The sequence below is a fragment of the Nothoprocta perdicaria genome, unplaced genomic scaffold (assembly GCF_003342845.1).
Source record: "Nothoprocta perdicaria isolate Ctin4 unplaced genomic scaffold, notPer1 scaffold_44, whole genome shotgun sequence".
Classification (NCBI taxonomy): Eukaryota; Metazoa; Chordata; class Aves; order Tinamiformes; family Tinamidae; genus Nothoprocta; species Nothoprocta perdicaria.
The window spans coordinates 3447834-3471414 of NW_020455688.1; the positions used below are offsets into that span (position 1 = coordinate 3447834).

General features: G+C 45.1%; 3 protein-coding genes across 3 annotated transcripts in view; 1 reads left to right on the top strand and 2 right to left on the bottom strand.

Annotated features, from left to right (window-relative positions):
* The window catches only part of PSMC2 (proteasome 26S subunit, ATPase 2), an 8294-nt gene extending 8185 nt beyond the window's left edge, over window positions 1-109 (bottom strand). The window contains exon 1 of the mRNA XM_026046383.1: window positions 24-109. Coding sequence (XP_025902168.1) covers window positions 24-93 — 70 coding nt within the window. The 5' untranslated portion in view covers window positions 94-109. The remainder of the gene's footprint in view (window positions 1-23) is intronic.
* Window positions 110-518: 409 nt separating this feature from the next.
* Window positions 519-12716, top strand: DNAJC2 (DnaJ heat shock protein family (Hsp40) member C2). Its single transcript, XM_026046381.1, has 17 exons — window positions 519-601; window positions 1064-1254; window positions 1870-1945; window positions 2625-2723; window positions 4182-4323; window positions 5453-5533; window positions 6148-6213; window positions 7809-7900; window positions 8006-8127; window positions 8967-9116; window positions 9402-9490; window positions 9577-9646; window positions 10138-10322; window positions 10590-10690; window positions 11569-11676; window positions 11962-12116; window positions 12584-12716. The coding sequence occupies exons 1-17, from the start codon at window positions 544-546 to the stop codon at window positions 12656-12658; spliced, it is 1860 nt and encodes a 619-aa protein (XP_025902166.1). The 5' UTR covers window positions 519-543; the 3' UTR covers window positions 12659-12716.
* Window positions 12346-19807, bottom strand: PMPCB (peptidase, mitochondrial processing beta subunit). The gene is made up of 13 exons (XM_026046382.1): window positions 19718-19807; window positions 18472-18612; window positions 18042-18128; window positions 17505-17634; window positions 16857-17055; window positions 16174-16253; window positions 15500-15612; window positions 14642-14785; window positions 14359-14519; window positions 13438-13523; window positions 13269-13357; window positions 13008-13083; window positions 12346-12916 (listed from the first exon to the last, which is right to left on the bottom strand). The coding sequence occupies exons 1-13, from the start codon at window positions 19805-19807 to the stop codon at window positions 12849-12851; spliced, it is 1464 nt and encodes a 487-aa protein (XP_025902167.1). The 3' UTR covers window positions 12346-12848.
* Between the last annotated feature and the right edge of the window lie 3774 nt (window positions 19808-23581).

Genomic DNA, 23581 nt, shown 5'->3' on the forward strand with positions numbered 1-23581 from the left:
CCCCGTTTCTCCCGCGCCCTCACCGCGGATGGGCTTGTCCTCCTTCTCCTCCTCCTTGGTCTTCCTCTGGTCKGCGCCCAGGTAGTCCGGCATGGCGGCCGCGCTGCGCCCCCCGACCCGGATGCATTACGCAGCGGCACCCGGCACCTTCCGGCCGCGCCGGGGGACGCAATAGGAGGGGGCACCCGGGCCCCGGCGCTGCTCGCCGAGCGCGGTGCTGCCCTCATCTCTTTCCCCTCGGCGTCGCCGGCACCGCCGCGGAGGTTCCSCCCGCCGGGTCTGCCTCCTGGTGCTTCGCGGCCGAGCGCCCCTGCGCGGGCCGCGCGGAGAGGGGGGGCCGCTTCGCCGCGGACCGCGTTTCCCGCCGGGCCGCCGAACGCCGGCCGCCCCGGAAGTGCTCTCTGCGGGCGCCTCCATGCGCCGGCTGCCGGCAACCGGCGGGCCGAGGCGAGCGGGGAGCGGAACCGAGAGCGGAACCGGGAGCGGAACCGGAACCGGGAGCAGAACCGGAACCGGGAGCGGGTCCCGGCGGGAGCCGCCGCGATGCTGCGCGGGGCGCCGCAGGGGCAGCGCACGGCGGTGACCAGGGCGCTCTCGGCCGGTAGGTACCGCCGCCCCCCGCGCGGCCGTTGGGCGACCGTTGGGCGACCGTTGGGCGGCCGTTGGGCGGCCGTTGGGCGGCGGGAGGGGCCGCCCGCGCTCCGCGAGGCGCCTGCGCCTTCCCTGTCCCGGGGGCTACGCCGCCGGGAAGAGAGGGAAAAAGAGCCGTAAAAATCCGGGATCCCCCTGGATCCGAACCGCCGTCCCGGGCACGGGCCCCGGGTCTCTGCCGGGGCGGCCCTGCTCCCACCCCGGCCGCAGGTGGGATCCCCCGGGCGCGACGTGGCCCGGACACAGCGGCTGGCTCCGGCAGCCCTTGGAGCGATCCCGGTTCCCGCTCGTTGTGGGCAGGTTGGGGGTGGCGGGCTCGGCCTTCGCGGTGCCCCCGTTATGGGCCTCAGCGGGTGAAAAAACTGTGAACTGGAGCCGCAAAGTGAAGTTGCTCTTGTGTTTTTGCTTGTAGCCTCAGTGCTCTGTCAAGTGGAACCCGTGGGACGCTGGTTTGAAGCGTTTGTTAAGAGGAGAAACATAAATGTTTCTGCCTCTTTCCAGGAGCTGGAAGATGAGAAGGAACTGTCTGAAGAGTCGGGCGATGAGGAGCTACAGCTTGAAGAATTTCCTATGTTAAAAACCCTCGATCCAAAGGACTGGAAGGTAGGCACTTGACACGGGTGTTGTTTGTTGGTTTTGTGGGAAACCTTCTGGCAAAGGTACTGCCCTTCCCAGCCACCAAAAATCCCCTCCCTTGGCCCCAGATCCCCCAGTCTGAGCTGTGCAGCATCCCTAARGATAGGGACCTGGCTCTATTTTCATGCCTAATCATGAGTAATGAGGACAAAGGCAAGTGCACATCAGAAGCAGAGCCTCATCTTCAACTGTTATTTATCCCATTGGTGCCTGTAGACAGTAAAAATGCCTCTTCCCCCCTGCTACCACCTCTCCTTTTCTGAAATCACACCAACACTCTCAAAATTCAGCAATTCAGTTTTCTATTAATTGGGTTTTTTTAAGATACAATGCTTTTAATCTAGTTCCAATTAAGCTCCTAGGATTTCAGTAACAGCGACTTTAAAATATGAGTAATTATGAGCTCTAAGGTAACTGCTTCTGTAGCCTTTTCTAAGATTTATTTAGAGAGAAAAATATTCCTCCTTTTGCTTTTAAAAGACAGTGGGGCAGCGGAGGGCAGAATGTGTTTGTGCCTGGGTTGTGTTGTGTCTTTTTAGGTCACGTTTATCAGTGTTTATCAGAGCTATTCTTTCCCCTCAGAACCAAGACCATTATGCAGTTCTTGGGCTGGGAAATATACGATACAGAGCCACCCAGAAGCAGATCAAAGCAGCTCGTAAGTACCTTGTGCTCAGGGGGAGCCTCCTCTCAGGTGTGCAGGGCTGTATGTCACATACAGGCACAAGCTCCTCGTCACTGAGGAGTCACAGGGGCCTGCTCAGAGGGTTGCTGGCTTGTATCTCTGCGCACGCACACAGAATTTTGTTGCCTCTGCTCTTGATTGTACCTTGGAGTTCTTAGCAGAGCTCCATAAATAACAGCTAGAGCTCCGTGTCTCYTGTTGCCTTCTGTTCTCTCAGCACACGGAGCAGGAACCTCCTTTAGGATCCTGCAGCACCAAATTGGACACACGGGTTGAGACACATGGGTTTCTTTCGCAGAGCAGGTGGCTGTGACTCCTCTGGTATGTTCTAGCCAGCCAAGGAGCTACAGTTTATGTTTCCCAAGTGCTGGCACCAGAACTTCTGTCAAAGAAGCATGTTTGAAATCCAGTTTTATTGCTTTAATGCTAAGACAGACCCTGATTAAAAGTTGGAACTAAGTTTATATTTTTTTTTCAATGTCATTCCATAGCAAATACACAGGTTTATTCACTTATTTCTGTCACCTTTCCAATGTTAAAAAGTATCTAGTTGGAAAAAAAAACATTGTATTAGCTTATTTCTCAGAATGTGCAGCGTGTTGGTGCTGGAATGTATCTATTGGCTTCTGAATGTCACACATCTATTTGCTAGATAAATCCATGGTTTTGAAACATCATCCAGACAAGCGAAAAGCAGCAGGGGAGCAGATAGGAGAAGGTGATAACGATTACTTCACCTGCATAACGAAGGGTAAGCACTGGCCTTTCTTCTTAGAACCTATTCCAATCAATTTGATCATCTGAGACATATTTGCAGTGCTCTTTCAGGTGTGTTGTTCTTGCTGTATTAGAAGAACTGTCAATTACTACAAAACCAAAAAGGCTTTTTGCCTTTTCACAGAATCCCAGAATGGTTGAGGCTGGAAGGGACCACTAGGGATCATCTAGTCCAACCCCCTGCTCCAGCAGGGATCTCAGTACTTCAGTACTTACTGCTCGCATTGTGGTATTTTCCATTTGGTTGGAACGAGCACGAGGATGCAGCTGCTGCTTTGCCGTGCCACGCTCTCATAGAGCAGAGCAGCTCGTGTGAGTGTTTGTAGCAGAGGATGCAAAGATGAACCACTAGAGGTAGCCACATATCTGCAATAAATGGGGATGCTATAAAATAAACTAATTACTGGAAGAAACCAGTGGCATTAGGAAAATTGAACTGTAATGTGTTTGCCAGCAGAGCTTCTGCTRGTTTGGACTGAGATATGAGGTCCTTTAGCTGCTCTCTTTTGCCTCCAGATGTCTCGGTGAAYGCAGTGGAACAGCGTTCATGATAACCTGAAGCCCCTCTGCCTGCCAATTCCAAAACTTTATGGTATTCCAGGTGTAACCAGGCTGCTCTCTTTGAACTGCTGGGGAGTTCATCTTTTTGTCCTTGTTATTTTTTTAATTGATAAAACAAAACAAAAAAAAAGATAGAAAATGATAAAAGAGATCTTCAAATTCATGAGCATGATTTTTTTTCCACACATGACATCCTATAAAAATGTTAGATGATGTTATGTTAGATAAGCTGATGAACTTTTCAGCCTTTATTTAGAGATATRCTACTGCATTTTAAAAACAAATAAAACAATTGACTGGAACCAGAGCTTTTTTGAGGTGATGTTCACAAATCACTAGAGCTGTGACTAAGCTTCACTTTGAATRGAAAAATCCTAATATCAGAATATTAATGGGGATACCTGTTTCCTGCCTGTTCTACTTACTCTTCTTTAGTACTAGAACTTCTGTTCTTGCAAGTCTTGATGTCAAATTAGTGCCGTCTTAATAGACGATTTTGTGAGTTATCTGCAAGCGTCTGGTTGCGTGCTAAAGCCTGAGATGTTATGCCCACCCCACCGGACCCTGAACTGAATTTATGAATTTACTGGAGAAAGTTATTTTAAAGTATTATCTGGCTAGTTATATTTAATAGTGGACTGTGTTATTTTTCTCATAAATATTTTCTTCTACCTACTTTAACAGGAATTGACAGCGATGTTATTTAAGGCAGCATCAAATTAATTAATAAAAAGGTGTACAGAGCAATGATCAAACACAAATCCAAGAGCGTCTTTTTAAACACTTAAACACTGCCCTGTTTGTAGCATCCTGACCTTGTTAGGAAGACTCATTTTAGTCTCAAGTTTTAAAGGTTTTTTTTTTCTTTCAGCTTATGAAATATTATCTGATCCTGTGAAACGACGAGCATTTAACAGTATAGATCCCACTTTTGATAACTCTGTACCTTCCAAAAGTGAAGCAAAAGAAAATTTCTTTGAAGTTTTTTCAYCTGTCTTTGAAAGAAATGCCAGGTAAGCTGCGTCAGGCGGCCCTTGCTATTTGCAAACCCTTCTGGCATTSGTTTGTAACAGGTTTGATTGTAAGGGGTTTTGGAATGTGCTTTAATTTGGCAGAAATTTAATACAGTTAAAGTAGTGCATTCTGCATCCTTTTTAAAGTTATATTACTTCCTTTTAAATCTCGGCTGGTACACTGATGGCATTGACTGTGACCCATGAGATACATAGATAAAGACCTCTTCTCAGTTCCCTCTTACTTCTTCCTTTCTTATATTACACATTGTTTTATTTTAGTAAATAATTTTATATCAAGCATGTATAYGCTAATGAGTAAAATTTCCTTCTTTTTTTGATTATCTTTAAGGGTGAGACACTAACAGAGTTACATTCATGACTTAGGAGATAATATAACTATCAGAGTATTTAGTTGTTCTGTCTTCTAAGATGTGTCATGAGTTTTYCTTTTTTTTCTGCATTTGAGTCATGCTTACCAATGAATTTTGTATTGAGCTTGTCAGAATACAASTCCATACCAAGTTTATTTCACTTTTTACCTGTATGAAAACAATGCTTKATTATGTGATGCACTCACAACTTAACTAGTGCTTATTTTAAATAGATTTCCTGAATCTCTGTTTAATATTCCAGATATTCAGACCTTCTAGGTCTGCGGTTACTAGATGGGTTGCTCCCTTTTTGCTTAGAAATGGGCTGCCATGTCATGAAATAACAAATCCTACCACCTAGGGAGGGTTTTCTGCTTTGTGGGGAAAGAAATGGGGAAGAGGCAGAGCGTGTGTTATTCCTGCTTGCTCTGCCCGAGCACGTGGGAGACGGCGCCTGCCTCAGAGCTGAGTTATTTATAGGGCTCCATCTGTTCCCTTTCTGCAACCTTCTCTACCAGAGATGTGGTGCATGGAGAACAGGGGCCCTGATCCTAGTGCTGGCTCCCTCAAATGCACAAAGAAAAGGATATTTAGAGGGAGCTTCTGGGGATTTTTTTTTTTTCTTTTCCCCTCTGCTTTCCTAGATGGGTAGGACGGAACCTCTGTTTTGGTATTTTGTTTCTTTACTTATCATATACAGTGTTTTGAAGTAAGTTCATATATACAGTTTCCTGAACATATTTATTTATTCTCAGGTGGTCAAATAAGAAAAATGTTCCGAAACTCGGGGACATGAACTCCTCCTTTGAAGAGGTAGATGCATTCTACTCGTTCTGGTGAGTTAGCTGGGAGCCCAGTGTGTGCTCACCCTAGAGCTGCTCCACACGAGTGAGGTAAAGGCTCTGCACCCCTCTGTGGGTTGAGTTTTGCCTCTGGTCTCTTCCGACCCAACAATGCCAGGAAATTCCTCCTAGCTGCTTGGTGCTTTCCACAAACTGAACTGGTTTTCTGTTAGCAAATACCTCCACATTGTAAGYTGAGCTAGAGCTGACCTCCTTTTTCAAGGGAGGTCCAAGCAAGTCCATAGAGTTTTGGGCTTGATTCATCTGCCAAGCATGGATGTTTATAGAAAGAGCAACTGAAATTTTCTGTAAACTCCTTATACCTCCACCGCTTGTAACAGGAGCACAGACACCTGCACAGTAGATCCTTGTAAACTGTTGAAATTAATCTCATCCTAAAATACATATTTTTTCTATGCAGACAGGGATGTGAATTGTTAGTTTAATTTGAATAGCATTTTGCATTTTGAATTAACACAATGGAATCGTTTTAGGTACTAATAGTATAATTGCTTACAAAAATAATATTTTAAAAGGTGTACAGTAGCTTTAGTAGTTTTGCTATCATCTTTTTTTTTTTATTCATTGTTATTCTGCATTTACCGTAGGTACAATTTTGATTCCTGGAGAGAATTTTCCTATTTAGATGAAGAGGAAAAAGAAAAGGCAGAATGGTATGTAAGTAAAAAGAAATTTGATGGGAGACTGAGAATGATACAGCAAGATTTTCCAACATGCCATTAGACTCTATATGAGAGGAAGGAAGGTAGGGACTGAACAAAGAAAAGTGTTTCTGAGGTRCTTTGAAATCATTCTGCCAAAAGATCTTGGGGGTATAAACACAAACCCTCTGTGTTCAGGTAAGYTCAGACTTGCAGCTCCAACGAGCCCCAAATGCAGGTCAAACCTGGAACTAGTTGACAAATAAGTAGGTACCATTTTCTCCCCAGTTTCATGCTAAACTGTGTTATTTTCTAGAATTTAGACTAGTTCTTATGGCATCATGATCTCCAAGTTGCATATTTCCGATGAAGTGGCGGTAGCCAAATTCCTTAGTCCAGATTACACTTGGAAATTACATTCCACTTTAATCCTTCCAACAGYTATAAAACCCAGACTGTTGAAGTTGGAATAAAGCAGTGGCTCTTGCCACCTGCCTTGTCCTTCACATGGTGCCTTCACTCAGTCATCCTTGTATTAACCCCGGCAGATTGCAATACATTGACCTCTTCTTCAAGAAAGGCATTCAGGTTTGAACAGAAACCAATTGACATTGGAGTGATTAGCTGCTTTCTGGCCAAAATCTTTTCCCTATTTCCATAAGGAAATTTCTTTAGGCATTTGTTCCTCTTACACCTTTTGCTGCTATTAGATTTTTTTTTTTTTGAGACAGTCTGCAGTGTTACGAAGTCTCTTACAAAGAAATACTGTTACCAATTTTGTATTTTTGAAAGATCAAACAGATTAAGCTCAAGGCTTCTCATTGGAKAGTCTTGGTCATTTTTTTGTGTTTTATTTTTTCCCTGTCATTTTGTCCTTTCCAAAAAATAGACATGGTATAATTAGAGGTTTAACTACATTTCTGCTTCCCGCTGCTCTGTTAGACACTCACACCTTTTYTTGCAGAGGTTGTGTTGCCTGTCTGTTTATATCCTTCAACCCGCTACTGAACAGGAAGGCCCCTTGATCTTACATGTGTTGCTCCACATGGTTCCATGGATAAGGATATACAGACTGCACAAGAAAATCTCCTCTTGCATGCAGCACTGACCAATATTTTCAGACCTTGTGCCATTTTTAATCTATTTAACCTGACCTGTTTTGCATYGTGGGTTCATCAGAGTGTCGTGGATATCCTGGGCACACATATTTATTCGATGTGACCTGTCTTCTGTAAAATCAGAGGCATTAATTCTACTGCTGTCCTTTAATTGAGCTGTACATCAGCATCTCTGTTGTTCTGCTTGGGTTACATGTCAGGTCAGCAAGTGCTTTGGAAGTCCATGGGCTTACTCCCTGCAGTGATGGTTGTGCTGGTTCAGTTGTGTTTCAGGTGTCCTGAAATGTTTGGCTGGTTGCATCAAGTGCCTCGTGTCTCAATGAGAGCTTGGGGCCTGCATCTCCTCTTAAAAATATATATTTTTTTGAAGTACATGGAGAAAAGCATGTGTATGGGGAAACTTTATTTAAATGCTGGATTTCTGACAGACCATTACTGACACTAAACTGACACTAAACATTAGTACTAAACTATGATTTTCCTTTTCAGTCGAGATGAAAGGAGGTGGATTGAAAAGCAGAACAGAGCAGCCAGAGCGTTGAGAAAAAAAGAAGAAATGAACAGAATTAGGACACTTGTTGGTGAGCATAAAAACTGTTCTTTGAGAGGAGATATTTATTAACTAACAGCAGAAATGTCCTCCTGTTTTTCTCTTCTTGTCCATGATGCCTTGTTTCTTCTGCCAGACAACGCGTACAGCTGTGATCCCAGGATAAAAAAATTTAAGGAAGAAGAAAAGGCAAAGAAAGAAGCAGAGAAGAAAGCCAAAGTAGAAGCAAAACGTAAAGAGCAGGAAGCAAAAGAAAAAGTAAGTTAACTTGGTTTATTAGGACTGAATCCTGCTAGTTCATTCACACCCTGATCCACAACTTAATCTTCTAGAAGTGTTAGAAAACTGCTGTTGGAGCTGGTAYGTTGGGCTCTCAGATCTCTTGTCTGTCCCCTGTACAGCAGGGGCAAGGGCAGGGCAAGACTCAGCTTTTTGAGAATGGGATTAAACTATGGAACAGAAATCTGAAACAAGAGACTTCWGCATGTGATTTGTTGTTGTTGCACACGTTTTCTCTCGTTTCAAGGCAGTCATTAACTTCTGTGACTCCTTTTCCTCTGTCATAAAACGSATAGAGCTGCTTGCCTATCTGTCTGAGTGGATATGCTCCGTGAGGGACTGATCAGGGTGAAGCTCTGAGGTACATGATGTACCTGATAATATTAGCAGTTTAGACAAGATGACTCTGAAAACAGTATAGAAATGTAAGGTCCTAAAAAGTCACTTAGATAAACCTGGAAAATTGCAAGGTATTAAGTTAGTAGTGGTACAGCAGAAAGGCTGAATCACTGCATTTTTCCATAAAGCCATTTGGGGACAGGTATAGGAAATACCTTCCWGTCTCATATCTTTATTTTCAGGGGAACTGGATATAGAAACTATTAGTCTTTATAGTGAGTGAGGTATTTGAATGAATGCCAACTGACATAGACTTTACCTTCTCTCTTGAAATCCTTGGAAAAAAGTATGTTAAATTACCAATATAGCCCTTNAAAAAAAAAAAAAAAAAAAAAAAAGAGGAAACTGCACATTTAAATGCTGAATGCTTGAGTGACCTATAACAGTGTGGATTTTCTTTTCTCTTTCTTTGATTGCAGCAAAGACAAGCAGAATTAGAAGCGGCCCGTTTAGCAAAGGAGAAGGAGGAAGAAGAAGTTAGGCAACAAGCATTAGTAGCAAAAAAAGAGAAAGAGATTCAGAAAAAAGCAATCAAGAAAGAAAGGCAAAAGTTGAGAACAACATGCAAGGTATTTAAATATTATTATAGTGAAACACACATTATATTAGTGAGGTTATTACGCTTGCTTAGACCAGACCCCGTCACAGCCTTTTTCTTATGGCCAGAGATGGGAATGAAAATTGAGTTTACTAAAAAGCCAAATCCTAAAGTTATCGTGCAATTTTGAGTTATAAGCAAAGCTGGCCAAATAGGCCCAAACACAGCAATGTCTGAAGAATGCTTGAGTGTTGAGCCTTTGCCTGAGGATCCAGGACAATAAAGTTCAAGGTAGAACATGTATTTCTGCTTCCAGAACTGGAATTACTTTTCTGATAATGAGGCAGATTGTGTTAAAATGATGGAGGAGGTGGAAAAGCTTTGTGATCGCCTTGAACTAGCAAGGTAAGCTTTCCTTACCCTGATTCCTGCTCATTTTGCTACCCGTCTTTATACTAGCCATCCAATGTAACTTAATAATTTATTTTTAGTCTGCAATGCTTGAATGAAGCACTTACATCCACAACAAGGGAAGGAGGAAAGGCGGCTGTTGTAAAACAGGTAATTATGCTGAGTGACAAATCAACATACGAGGATAATGAGACTTATGAAATTACCTGGCAGAATCTAAACAAGGTACAGGACGTAACCCAGGTGCTGTGGAATCCTCCTGTTAAACATACAGGGCTGAGCTGCAGAGCRCCTGGGCACACTTGATCTCTGCTCTGTACAGAGTGGTGTTCAGGACTGGCAAAGCAACCAGTGCCAGCTGAGGAAAACTTGGGCATTTTCCACTGTTTGTGCAGCACACAGAAACACTCCCTTCATTGCTAATGAATTTGTGAAGGATTCCTGCTGTAGCTGCTAATTCGGGATGTGCAAATTCATATAGGTGATGGAGGAAAATAACACTGCAGTAGGTAGGCTCTGATTGTGTAGCTATAATGTACAGGGCAGAAACAAAGCAGAATTCCAGGTTTAAAGCAATCCTAGAGTGAGACACTTACACAAATGTGAAATGTAAGAAATGATGCATATTTACCATCCTTTAGATAGAAGAAATAAATGAACAAATAAGGCAAGAGAAAGAAGAGGCAGAGGCTCGAATGCGCCAAGCAACCAAGAGCTCAGAGAAGTCGAGCGGCGGCGGTGGAGGGGGAAGTAAGAACTGGCCCGAGGACGATTTGCAGTTGTTAATTAAAGCTGTGAACCTCTTCCCCGCGGGCACCAACTCCAGGTACTTCATTTTCAGTGTCACAAGCCCTACTCAGAATTTCTTATTAAACAAGTCCTGTCACTCYCCTTTCTGTGTCAGAACCCAGGAGGCCTCATTCCCTCCTTAAGGGAAAGTGCTGCATTGAGACCAGAATGGCAGACATAAATAATCTCATTTGCTCTCCAAAATACACATGTACATGTTTTACAAGTCCTCTGTAAGGACACTTAGAAGCTGTTAGTGCCCGTTAGGTAACGTGCTGTTTTCCCCTTCCTGTTCTTGCTTTAGGTGGGAGGTTATTGCCAATTACATGAACCTGCACTCTACTACTGGAATAAAACGAACGGCAAAAGATGTCATCAATAAAGCAAAGAGCCTCCAAAAACTCGGTATCTTTATTAGCTTATTTTTGTTATAAGGTGGTCTGCATCCTTCTCTAGGGCTTTTAGGGCTTTTTTTTTTCCCCTTTGCAGAGCATTTTGTTTCTTTTAGAGAAAAATGTTCCCTACATCCCAAGGACAAACGTAGCTCAGCTGGAGGAGTTAGCTGAGTGTTTCTGTGTCYCAGTCTTTTTAGCCATGCGTGAGTCACCACCTGCTCCATGAAGCTCAGGCACTTACTGCATGGTTAAATGTCAGCCAGGCTCCTCGCCWGGACTCATCTACACTCAGAGTGAAACCCAACTGGCCTCTGGAAAAGCTCTGATTAACAACTGCATCTAAAATAAATGTAGAATGAGTGAAACAGCTGAATTAGTGTGAACCTGAAGCACTTGGGCTATTGAGAAGAGGCTCTGAAATAAGTTCTCAACAAAAGATCAAAACATGTTGCTATAGGGAAAAGAAGTTTTAAACCTAAATCTTCTCCCCTCCAAGCCACCTCATCACCCAGGGAAGCCCTGGGTGTCCTGGTGTTCCTGACCACCCCTAGGGTGCTCGGGAAGTGCAGGGGCTTTGGGCCCCCAGCCTGCAGCAAACTGAAAAGGGATTTCAAGGAAGTTGCAGATTCAGCCTTCAGAGGAGGGGGGAAGGTGTCCCGGGGARCAAGGAGGAGAGGGAGGTGGAAAGTCTCCCAGTAATAAAATGTATTGTTGGCTGAAAGATTTTACCTACCAGCCTCTTCACTGACCTCTTAAAGTGAAGAAAAGCAAGTCTTTCGCTTGTGTGAGTATCAGTGTTAGAATAAACCGCAACACACTGTCTTTATCATTATATATGACTTTAATTTTGGTGCAATAATTAATCTACTAAGTGTCTGTTGTTTATAGACCCCCATCAAAAAGATGATATAAACAAGAAAGCGTTTGACAAGTTCAAGAAGGAGCACGGGGTGGTGCCCCAGATGGACAGCGCTGCCCCCTCGGAACGGTTTGAAGGTGAGGCCAGGGAGGAGCCCTTCGTGTGCATGTGTGGCCCCTGCTTGCAGGGCAAGCCCGAGTAAACCTGGATTACTTAAACACCCTTCCTAGTTTACCAAGATGATCCCAGTTTGCATTTGTTTGCATGTTTCACATGTAGTATGTAGTTCGCATGTTTCACACACAGTACAAGTGAAGGCTCCTTAAGCAGTTACTGATGTTCTGGAATGCTTTCCAGGTGGATTCCCTTGGCCTGCCTTATTAAATACCTTGTTTTATGGTCATTTTTGCATTTAAAAACAGGCTCGCCTTTAGATTCATTGCCTTGGACTACAGAAGAACAAAAGCTTTTAGAACAAGCACTGAAGACTTACCCAGTAAATACGCCTGAGAGGTGGGAGAAGATAGCAGCCGCGGTGCCGGGCCGCTCCAAGAAGGACTGCATGAAGCGATACAAGGTAGGGGCCTCGCTCCCACTGCTGCTGAGGTGAGAGCAACGCGCTGCCTGCACGCTGGCACCTTCGGGAAAATGCTTTTTGATGAGACTTCTTACCTGATAAAAGAGCAGTGCAGAGTTCTCCTGTATTCAGTGAGATTAGTGCAGTGGGAACTAGGGAGGCGAGGCTGCTGCTTGGAGCTTTTCTTGCAGTTTTGCAGTAGCTTCTTGCGCAGGATAGAACATTCTCCCTGGCTGCTGCTCTGAAGCACTAGAGGGGGAGAAGAGCAGAATTCACCCCGAAAAGGAGATCAGTTTCCCTTCATTTAGTTCCAAGAGAAATGACTATAAGATATTAAACTGTCTAGGTTCTGCCCAGTGTCCACAGTTAGAGTGGCTGAGGCCCAATAGCTGTTGCCCTCAAAAGCAGCAACTAGCTTGTGGGTACCTATGTGTTGTTCACTTGTTTCTTCTTTCCAAATCTTCCAGGAACTTGTTGAAATGGTCAAGGCCAAGAAAGCTGCTCAAGAACAAGTGATGAATGCTACTAAAGTCAGGAAATGACTTTTACTGACAATCTTTGTTTTATAATAAAAATACAAATACTGTACACATTTTCACTCATTCCTTAATTATACAGAGACACAAGAATGCGTGGGGTACTTGAGTTTTAATCTTCCCCAAGGCATTTCTCCAAGTGAAAAAAACGTTGAACTGCAGGGAGTTTGTTCTTAAAACGCAAAGATGTTTTTATTCACGAAGCACGAGACCAGGACAGGCCGCTGCAGATASTGTTGTACTCTGGAAGTTGTTCAATGGGACCTGGAAGTTAAAGAAAATGAGCCGTGCCAGACGCTCAAGTGCCCGGGCTGGGGGGGAGCTAGGGGAAGGGAACTCGCACAACTCTACCTACCTATAGCAGCAACTGCAGGACGCTGCTCACAGATGTACTTGGTGCAAACGGCTCGAAGAGTCTGCGTGTCGATGGCCTGAGAGGGGTTAAGAGAGACCTTTGGCTTAAGAGAAGTAACAGCTACTGTTCTTCATTGTGTATATTCCAGATGTACAGGCAGCAATAATTGTTTTTTTTTTCCCCTTTAGAGAATACTCTAAGCCCTGTGTTGTCATTTCCTATACCAATTAAGTTCAGAATCCCAGCAGAAGCAGCACTCACATCAATTCTCGCCTCAAGCTCTGGAATGGGGATTCTGCGCTTGTAACACAGCATCTGTCTCCCAATGTCTTCACAAATCGGTGTAGAGCCTGAAACGAGGGGCAGGGTCAATGCTTCAGTTACCAGCATACAATTACAGTAAGCATAAAAAGTTGTGCTCAAGTCTCACCATCCAGCTGTAGCAGCATATTTGTCTTTAGAAGATTTTTGGCTCGAGCTACTTCACTTTCTGAAACGCTTGTGCAAAGTCTTATCCTGAAAAACAGGTTAAAACCACCAAGGCAGTGAAGAATGCCAACCCACAGGACTGCCCAGGATAAAGGGCTGCACCTATCTACCAAGGCATTTCTTTTCCTATGGACAGAAATAAAAGTGCTTGATATGGAAGCACAGGATTTCCATGAGGAGCATAAAGGTGTTCTGGAAGTATCCCACTATTCAGCCAAAGAATCGTTTCTTTCCCTTAGAAGAAGGGGAATTCATTTAAGTTAACTTAAGTACAGTCTGTGTTTGCTAACTGTACTTGCTAACTCTTTGGTAAGGAAGAGCTACACACTTAAAGATAATTAACCAGAGACAGTCTCACTGAGAGCCAGGCAGTAAACTCTACCCCTGCAGCACACTGTAGGAGAGAAGCCTTTACTAGAAAGACAGAGGGAAGCATTAAATAATTAATTATTAATATTCTAAACCCAAGAACATGTACTTGGACCGTGTGCTCTTCCAGTTGTCTCGCATGCAGCTCCCAGGTGCTGTTTACTCACTGCCTTTGTAGGCTAAGAGCTTTCATGGACATTTCCATGGCTCCTGTCACTTGAACCTCCCAAGGGGTCACTGCCCTGCTTTCTTGTACGAGGAGCCCTACATGTTAACTGCAGTTAGTATTTATTCCATGGGGAGAGCTAAACCTCTAACACTTCACTCTGAAATAAGGGCTGCCAGAAACCAGTGGCTGGGACTGTAGCCCTCGAATATCGAAGTTCAGAACTTGATCTATTTCTAGGCAGGTCTAAACAGAGAAACAAGAGCATCCTCCTTGACCAGAATTCCTCTGTGGAGCAGCTTTCCAGAGAAGCCCCCATGTCCTTACCATTCTCTCTGAACAGAGTGCACCATGTCCTGGATAGTGGAGGGCTCGCAGACCATGTAGAGGCCCCAGAGGCCCGTATCCGTGTAGCAGGTGTTGAAGGACTGGAAGCTGTGACACAGGTTGCCCTGGCAGGCCACCTGGGCCAGCTTACTCGATAAACTCTGCTGAGGCAACAGAAAGTCTCTCAGTGAAGGTTTTTGAAAGCCTTCCGATTTCCTCCATGGAGGGAGCAAGTATCACAGGAGGGTGCAGGAAGCAGGAGGAGGGGCGCAGGGTCACTCACCACGCCGCCTCCCAGGGAACGGTCCCAGTTCCCCAGCAGGGTGTTGGCCACCATGAGCGGGATCGTGTCCGGGTGACACCAGCCGGCCGCCTCGACGGACAGCGCGATGTGCGCCAAGGGCATCTTGTCGTCCCGGATCCGGATCTGCGGGCACACCGGGCAGCTGCAGCGCAACCCGCACCGTGGCACAGGCACCARCAACAGCGGGAGGCAGAGGCTGCACCAAACGGGCGCCGAAGGCCACGCACACACAGAACCACGGGTGGAGGCTTGGCAAGTATTGTGTAATGCCAGCCTTAGCTGCTCTCATCTTTAGGGCATCTCAGAGGAATTCAACTCAATGTCACATTTAGTGACAGGAATCAGTTTGTGACAAATGACATCATTTTATGACATTTTTATAAAGAAAGGTGCTGATTTTCCAAAATCTGAACAGAGTTAGAACTCAAATACAGATATCTGTGTTCCTGCTGGAGCAGGGGGTTGGACTACATGATCTCTAGAGGTCCCTTCCAACCTCAACCATTCTGGGATCCTGTGATCTCCATCCTCAGCCATGTCCTTTAAACCATTAGCTCCCAGTAAGTGAAAAGGCTGCAGCCCCAACGCAGGCAGGGGGCAAAGGGGAGGCAGCTGCAGCGAGGGGGCTATTGCTGTAGGAGCTGGTGAGGAAGCCGTGGCAGGGAGGCAGCGTGGGGAGGTTTGGAAGAGACTGCTCTGGAAAGCAGAGCTCCTGCTGCCCTTCCCGGGGCACAAGAGCTTCCCAATGTGCTGTGTGTGCTGTGCAGGAGGCAGAGGAGCCTCACGCCAGGATGGGGACGCCAGGGCCAGCCCCAGGGCCCCCGCGCCGCTTCCTACCTCGCTCCCTGTGAAGCTGCAGGGCGGCAGGGCCGGCAGTCCTCCCTCYGGAGCGCACGGCAAGCTGCCAAAATGGGATTTCGCCAGGTCGAGCAGCTCGTCGTGACAGACCCCTGAGCAAAGGCAATTCACAGTCACTCTGAYGCTACTCGCAATCTAAGGTCTCAACTAAGTAGTAATTTATAATTTCCCCATCTCAAAAACACACTTTTAGATTCCTCATTTCCATTACAGTACAGACTAAGATCTTCACGATCACCTTCCTTAGCTCTCTCCGATAGTCTCCTATCAATATTATACCAAAATCAAGCTCTTTGCTCCCAATTTCAAGCCTCAGTATTATCCCCTCTCTTGCTCTCTGCCTTATTTACTTATTTATTTATTTGCTACTCCTCTATCTGTGCTGAACTCCAGGCCCTTCTTTTTCCTGCTCACATGGCAGAATGACCTTGGCCCCCTCACTCCTAACTACTGGTTTAAGAATGTTCCTGAAATATTACAGAGGGAAAGAGGGAACAGATATTAAAGGATATGAAGACACAACCCGAAAGTGCYGGGTTAACAATGAACTTCCAGGACCCGCTGAAGAGTGGGTAAATCATCAYGTTGTCCCCAGAAACAGACCTTGGTTTTAAGCACAGCTTCACACAATCCAGCCAATGTCTCATACTGACCTCCAGCAGCAGCCAGCACTATCCTGGGTCCTTTATAATGTGTTGTTATATACTCCACCAAGTCATTGCGGTTTATGGATCTGAAAACAGTGCAGAAAAGCAAACAAACAAACAAAMCCATCACTACAGKATYGGTATAATTTATAACAGGTAGAATTTATGTACAGATGCATGTAYAGAGCAACCTAATGCCAGAAGGATTTTAAATTCTGCCAATGCACAGGGTGTGCACAGAGGCAGGCAGCTCAAATAAGAGCCATTTCCAAGYAGCAAATAGGGACTTTCAAGGCTCTGCTTACTTCCCCCAAAGAGGCATGGATCACCACAGTGCTTGCTGTTGAGCTCACTCAGGGGAGATGGCACCGCTGCTGCCCTCATGCCAGCTTTAACTGAGCACATTTCAGAGCCTCCTGGCATAAGCAGGTGCTGCATGAGTAGGGTACACAGTTGTATTTATGGTWCTGCCTGACATCTGCCTGATGGAGGGGGAAAAAAGTGTTTCTAATTTCATGGCAGATGCATTTTTAAGTTCTTCTTACCATTACATTCAATGTAACCTTGCCTGCTTTTATTTCCAGAATGGAAATAAAAAACTGAAGTTGTTCCCTACATTTTCAGAGGAGTAGGTGAGATATGGAAATAAGCAAAGTTACAGCATAACCAAAATAGGTATTTGGACATACTTGATGTTCTCAGTGGGTCCTAGGATGGTTCGTCCCAGGGCTGTGTTCTGGTAGGCCGTGGCATGAAGGTAATCAAAAACCACCTCCTGCAAATTGGTTTCCACCTCCTGCATCTCTCGAAGAATCACTCCCCGCTCCCGCTCAATCTCTGCCTCTCCCAGGGTGCTGTTCTGAATGATGTCAGCAAGGATTTCCACAGCTAATTGAGAGATGGAAATGCAAAGTGTACTTTCAAACTACTAGAAAAAGAGTAATTTCAAAGCAAAACCCACCCCTGAAGCCAAGAGGCCGAAGATTAGCTATTAAGTTCATTCTGGAGGCTTTTGTTTGGTTCTTTTTTTCTTAATCTTTAGCAGGATGCTAAAAATGCTAAAGTTTTCCTTCAGAAGGGACAAGAGGATGCTCTGCARGAAGAGAGGAGCCCCAAAGGGATTTTCTTTTCAGAATTTAGTAAAGATGGTTCAGCTTCATGTTCTTTCCCAAACCTGCCTTCTGCCCTTTCCTGCGACATTCATGAAGAATGTGGGGTTCTTTTTATTTTTTCCTTTAAGGAAGGGACTGTTGCACTGAAAAAGCATCACTCTCCTCCCAAGGAACCAGGTAAGTATTTCATTCTTTGCTGCTTTTCTGATGAATGAAAATAGTTACCTCTTGGTAAGTCTTTGGAAAAAGCCTTTGCATAATACACTGTTTGTTCCCGGGATGTATAGGCATTCAGGTGAGCTCCCATGTTCTCAATCTCTAGTTCAAGGTCTAACTGAGACCTCTTTTTTGTCCCCTGAAACAAAAAATAGTCAAAGAAGACCCCTGAATTTCCTTCCATTATCTCTACTTCTCGTCTATATAAGTGAAGGAAAAACAAAACAAAAAAATGGCACATCAATCTCTCCTAATGAGAAAGTCAGTATAAAACTTACTGCACTCTCAAATGAAAATAAAAAGCTAGTAGAAGAGRGACTGTGTGCTGAGATATTGAAACAAGGTTAAAGTGCCATAAATTAGTCCCGTGCTACTAATTCATAGTTGTGTATCAGAAAGACTTCTTTGAAACCAGAACATAGGCTACTTCCTTTTTTTTCTTGATTTGAAATTTTTTTAGAGGATTTGATAAAGTTCTTATAAATCTTTAAAAACCAGTTACTTAGAAATTCATTTTAACTTTGCCAAATCAATACTCAAACTTGCCTTGAAAGCCATATGCTCCAGGAAGTGAGCAGTTCCATTGTTCTTCTCATTTTCATACCTGCTTCCAGCATCAATCCAAAGTCCAACCTCGAGGGAAGGAGGAAAAAAAAGAACAAAGAAAATCTTAACATCTTACAACATAACTTTGCTCTTTTTTTCTGCATTGGACTACACTTACTTTTCAAGAACTATTTTATAATGGCTTTTTCCTCTAAGAAACCAGATTTTCAGGAAAACAAATCCAAACCTAACAAAAATCTAATTGCAAGTCCTTTACAAAAGCCTTAAGACTCTCACTTCCAAGCTTAATTTTTAAAAGCAACTGCTATCAAAAAAAAAAAAAAAAATGGAAAGCATTCAGCTTAATTCCATAAGAAAATCAAAACACAATATGGTTATGAAAAACAGCCTTATTACAAGTCAAACCTACTGTGCACGTGGAGAGGCCAGAATCTTCTGAAGCTACTTGCAAGCCGTTTTCCAGAGAAGAAACCTTAGTCTCTGGAACATTTAAGAGCACTTTAGTTGCTGCTTTGGTCGCTCTGAACCTGCCTGTTCCAATATGCAGGCACTGTAAAGAAAGGAACGTTATGCTYAGATTATGCATTATACATTAGATAAAGTCTTCTGAAAAACGCATTCCTCAACTTAAGCATGCATCTAAGGCAAAAAAAAAAGAAATAAGCAAGAAAAAAACAAAGTTAGCACTGATTTATTCACCAGTCCTTTGAGTTAGGGCTTAACCTTGTCCTGAAGGAAAGCGTGGAGGCTCCACCGGTGCCGGCAGCAGYGCGTGGGGCCTCAGCTGCGTCCCTGAGGCTCCCCCGGGTACCCGGCAGTGGCTGCAACCCCTGTCACCCTCTCCTCCAAGCAGGGCCCGATCCAAAAGGGACACCTCTTGCACAGCCGCCCGGCAGCTGCAGCACATTAGTCCTGAACCAGGGGGTGAGGAGGGGAGAGCTGGCTGATTTTTGTTTGTTTTGCTCAAGAAAAAGCTTCTTGATGTAGTAAGTGAGCGCGATCTTGGAACGTATCCCAAAGGAGCACCTTCAAGAGCAATAAACTACTCGAAATAAATACATAACTGTGTGAAACACGGGCTGCCCTCGCTTTGTGACTGCGCTAGCGCTGGAAGCAGCCAGACCAGCCCTCAGGCTCCAAAGCTCGGCAGCAGGAGAKGGCGGCTGGATCCCACCGGGCCGGCTGGATCCCAGTTACCCGGGAGTCCCCAGGCGCGGGGGAGCCTCTCGGGACCGCAGGACAACTCGGGTGGGAAGGGGCTTGGGCTCCCTAGCCCGGCCTGCTGCTGCCAGCTAGGGGCCAGCAGGGCCGTGGTCCCTCTCGGGCACGGGCAGAGCCCCCGGCCGCCGCTCYCGGCCTCGCGGGGCAGGAGCCTTCCCTGGACCCGACGCCGAAGCTCCGTGCGGAGCCGGGGCCGYCCGCGCTCCCCTCAGCCGCGGGGGGAACTACAATTCCCAGCATGCAGCGCGGCAGCCGCCTGCAGCCCGATGGGCGTCCAGCCACCCGGCCGGYGCTGGGACTACAAATCCCGGCATGCACCGCGACACCAAACCACCATCCCTTCCACCCCGCACACAGCCCCCTTCCGGCAGGCTGGACACCGCAGAAGGAGCCTGCGGGCCGGTCAGGTCCCTCCCGCCGCCGCTGCCGCTTACCCGGCTCCCCGGGCCGCAGCCCGGCGCGAGGCGGCCGGTCCAGGGCAGGAGGAGCCGCCGGGCCGCCAAGCGAGCTGTAGACGCCGCCATGTTGGTGAGCGGCGAGGCGGGGCAGCRCGCACTTCCGGCGAGCCGTGCGCAGGCGCGGGGAGGGAGGGGTGCCGCCAGGGAGCTGCGTCACGGCCGCCTCGGTGGGGCCGCCATTAGGCCGCAACGTCTTGCTYGTCCCTCTGGTCCTAGCAGGACGCTCTGTCTTCAAAATGAGTTCAAATCCGGCACATTCGGAGCGGTGCGGCTTGGGGAATCTTCTCAGTAAACCCTTGTTAGCAGCTCAGCAGCCGTGAAGTGGGGCAGTTCCGCAGTGCGTGAGCGCGGGCGGTAGAGCTCGTGGCTGCGATGGCTAGGAAAAGGTCTTTAATTGCACTAATAGCAGGCAGTTTCATTCCAGCACCAAAGAGTCTTCCTGAGAACATGCTCAAACGTATAGACATGGTTTAAGATGTACATATGTATATAAATCTGTACTACTGTTAAAGTTCTAGATGTTTTTGTTACTGTGATTATTTTACAGGGGCTCTTTACTTGGCTAATTATTCAAATGTTCCTTGGGAGATACATTATCYTGTCTAGGGATCAACTTTCACACCGAATCTCAGAAATGATGGGAACAGAGGATCATCTTTCTGCCTCAGTGAGAGGGATCTGCTACAGCCACTGAGATCCTGTAACTCAGAATTAATTCGCAAGAGGTGTCAGAAGAGCCGTCCATCCCTGCTTAAATGTTACTACCCGTCACGTGTAAATTTGGGGATACAAAACTACTGGGGCTGTGATGACAGTGACAGTTGCTAAAAACTCCTGAGCTGCCTCGGAGGTTAAAGCTTGAAAAAGTTATTCACAATGACTCCAAAATATAGAGCAATTTCAGGAAAAAAAAAAATATATATTCCTTTGACTTTTTTTCCCTGCAATATTTTTGCATGAAAGCAATTTCTTACTCTCTTGGTCCCAGAATGAAAGTGTACTGACAGTCCTGGAAGTTTGCCCTGCCACTGGATAGGCTTTGTGTTCAAACAAAGGCAGAGGGGCCCGTMCAGCTCCTCTCACAAGGCCTATGACTGCACGAAAATGATAAGGAAGCAAAAGCCTGTTCTGCTGCGTGCATTTTATAGTGAAACTGCTGCTGATGCATCAGTCAAAGTATGAAGCTAAATGCAGAGAAGCCAGATGACTGATACTTAGCTCATCAGGGATCCCTTCTTTGTATGTGTAGCTGGAGAATTCTGTGATTTAAATTGTTATTGTTACTGTTGTTTTGCCATCTGTATTATTTTAGTGCTCGTATTCCATGTGAGTACATATTCTGTGAAGCTATAAAGTAGACCCATGTTTTCTCCAGATAATTTGCATTGGAGGCAAATTAGTTTCTGTAGAGTAAGTGTCACCCAAATCTAACCTTACATGAAGCTCACTCTTTTTTTTAAGMTTAATTTTGCCCTTTTTAGCTTATGCATATTCAAAAGATCCATCCAGTTCCAGCATTTCTTTTTTATTTTAGGTACAGCTCTGTCTACTTGTAAAATAAAGCAAAGCACATCCAAGCTGTGCCTTTTAAAATGAAAATGAAGCATCTCTTCTATTTTACAGTTAGATCTAACCGATCTYATTACGCTGGGATTTATCTCAGAGGCGTTTTACCAGACTTCACTGAGCCATTAGCTATCCTAGAAATTTGAATCCTTGCTAGACATAGAATTACAGCTGAAGATAAACTGATTATCCTCATAATATGTCTCCTACTTAACGAAATAGCTGTGTCTCATATGTAAATGCAATCTGAAATTCTGCACCCTGCAAAGGTCATTAGAGAGATACAAGATTAAATTAAGAAATGTTACTCAGCTAAAAATGCAATAAAGCAAATATTGGTGTACTAACAGCTTAAGCTGAATATAGAATCATAAAAAGAGCATTGGCTTGTGAAGGCCCAGAGAGCACTATTTTGGTTTTAAAAATCTCCTTTAACAGGAGATTGCTTGGGAACAGCTGGTTCCAGTATACACAGATGTGTCCGGTTGCTTGTAGAGCAGTATTTCCTGTTTGCAGACACCGCCACTTAGTCCCCGTGCAAGGGACGGGCAGGAGGACACTGCGTGTGCAGCCCTGACACACACGTGGCCCTGCGTAGACATTGAGCAGGGTGCTTAGAAACCAGGGCTGCTTCAATTCTGAACTTGAATGATAGTCTCGAGGTGAACAAAGCATGGGGACATCAGGAGGATTTTTCAACTATATCTGATTTTCAATTGCATTTCCTATGAAATGAAGTTCACGGCAGCGCGCCTCGCTGCTGCACTCAGTGACTTGCGTTAAACAGTGCCACAACCCCCAGAAGCGGCCACAGCACCGAGCGCCAGAACTGCCCTGCTCAGGAGAAAGAGCCTCAAAACTGCTGAAAACAGCACGCGCTGGAAGCACTAACAATTGAAACTGCCCTCAGCGCCGGGTTGGCTTTCTGTGGAGTCATCATGTTTGCTGTTTATTTACAATCCACTCTAGTTTTAAAGTGATGATATAGTACTGAGCTTAATGAGTGTGCCAGAAGAGCGCTGCCAGGAATTGCCTTCAGCCCAGCCACGCCAGCAGAATTCAAAGGAGCCCAAAAACACCGGCTGAAGAAATGACACTTTCTTGCAGAGCAGGGTTGGGTTTTTTTGCAAATGAAATGTTTTGTACCTCATAAATCAAACTGTGTGGGCATTAAGTTGTACAGCTCTTGTAGCAGCTGGTCACTGGCATTTCTCTGGTTATCATTCTCATCTATAGGTTATCCAGCTAATTAAACTGCAAATAGCTTTTCTTTCCCTCCGGTTCATCCCTGGGCAGTAACTGCAAGGCCTGTAGGCCACTCACCTTGCTCTTTTGTACTCTTGAGCTGTAAGGAAGTCTGTCTAAATTAAACTGCTGCCTGGCTTTATAACAACATTTCAGTTGCTCATTAACAGAACAGCCTTTTGAGGCTGCTGATTAAAAACTGTCTTCAGAATTATTAAAGTATCATGTCTGAATGCAGTTCTGCTCAGATGCTTCTATGCTGAAATGACAAGAGACTTCTCCCTTTTAAGTGCCAAGCAACTCGCTGCCTGATCTCTGAAGACTTTTATCTCAATGATAAGTGGGAGAAGGCATTTGGATAGCTCCTAATAACCCTCTTTTTTTTTTTTTTTTTTTTTTTTTTTTTTTTTTTTTTTTTTTTCAAGAAGAAAGAGCTAATTGAAAGATTCAGTCTGATGCCATAGCTGAATGGGAAATTCCTAAGGGTAAGTTGATCCGAGTTAGTAAAATAAATTTCTCCCTGGCTTTTAGGCTCACTACAAAACAAGGATCCTAGAAATCAGTCCTTACTGCTCTTACGAAAGTGCTGTTTCTGTCCCTTCCTTTGCCCAGAGCCACATTCTCATTCACCGTTCGATGTTGCTATTATGATTTGGGGGTGGAGGATCTCCCAAATTCCAAGATTGATTTAAGCTTTTTGCTCATGTTAAGAAAAGGTCACTTTTGCATATATTTTCCCAACAAAATAGTTTAAAGGGCATGCAGTTCTCTAGGATAATTCAACAGCAGTCCACAGTTACGGAACACTGAAATGAACACAGTTATAGGCAAGAGCAGAATTTGAATGTCATTTTGACATGAGCAAAAACTATGGGAGTCACCCTTGTACTGTCCTGTGATGCATTCTTTGTTAGATGCTGTTCAGGTAACAATGCTGTGAGCATATTTTCCTAAGAATTTGTTAAAATAGGTATTTGCCCCCACAAAAATGCTGTTAATGCTGTTCTTGACAAATTACAGCATAGTTAC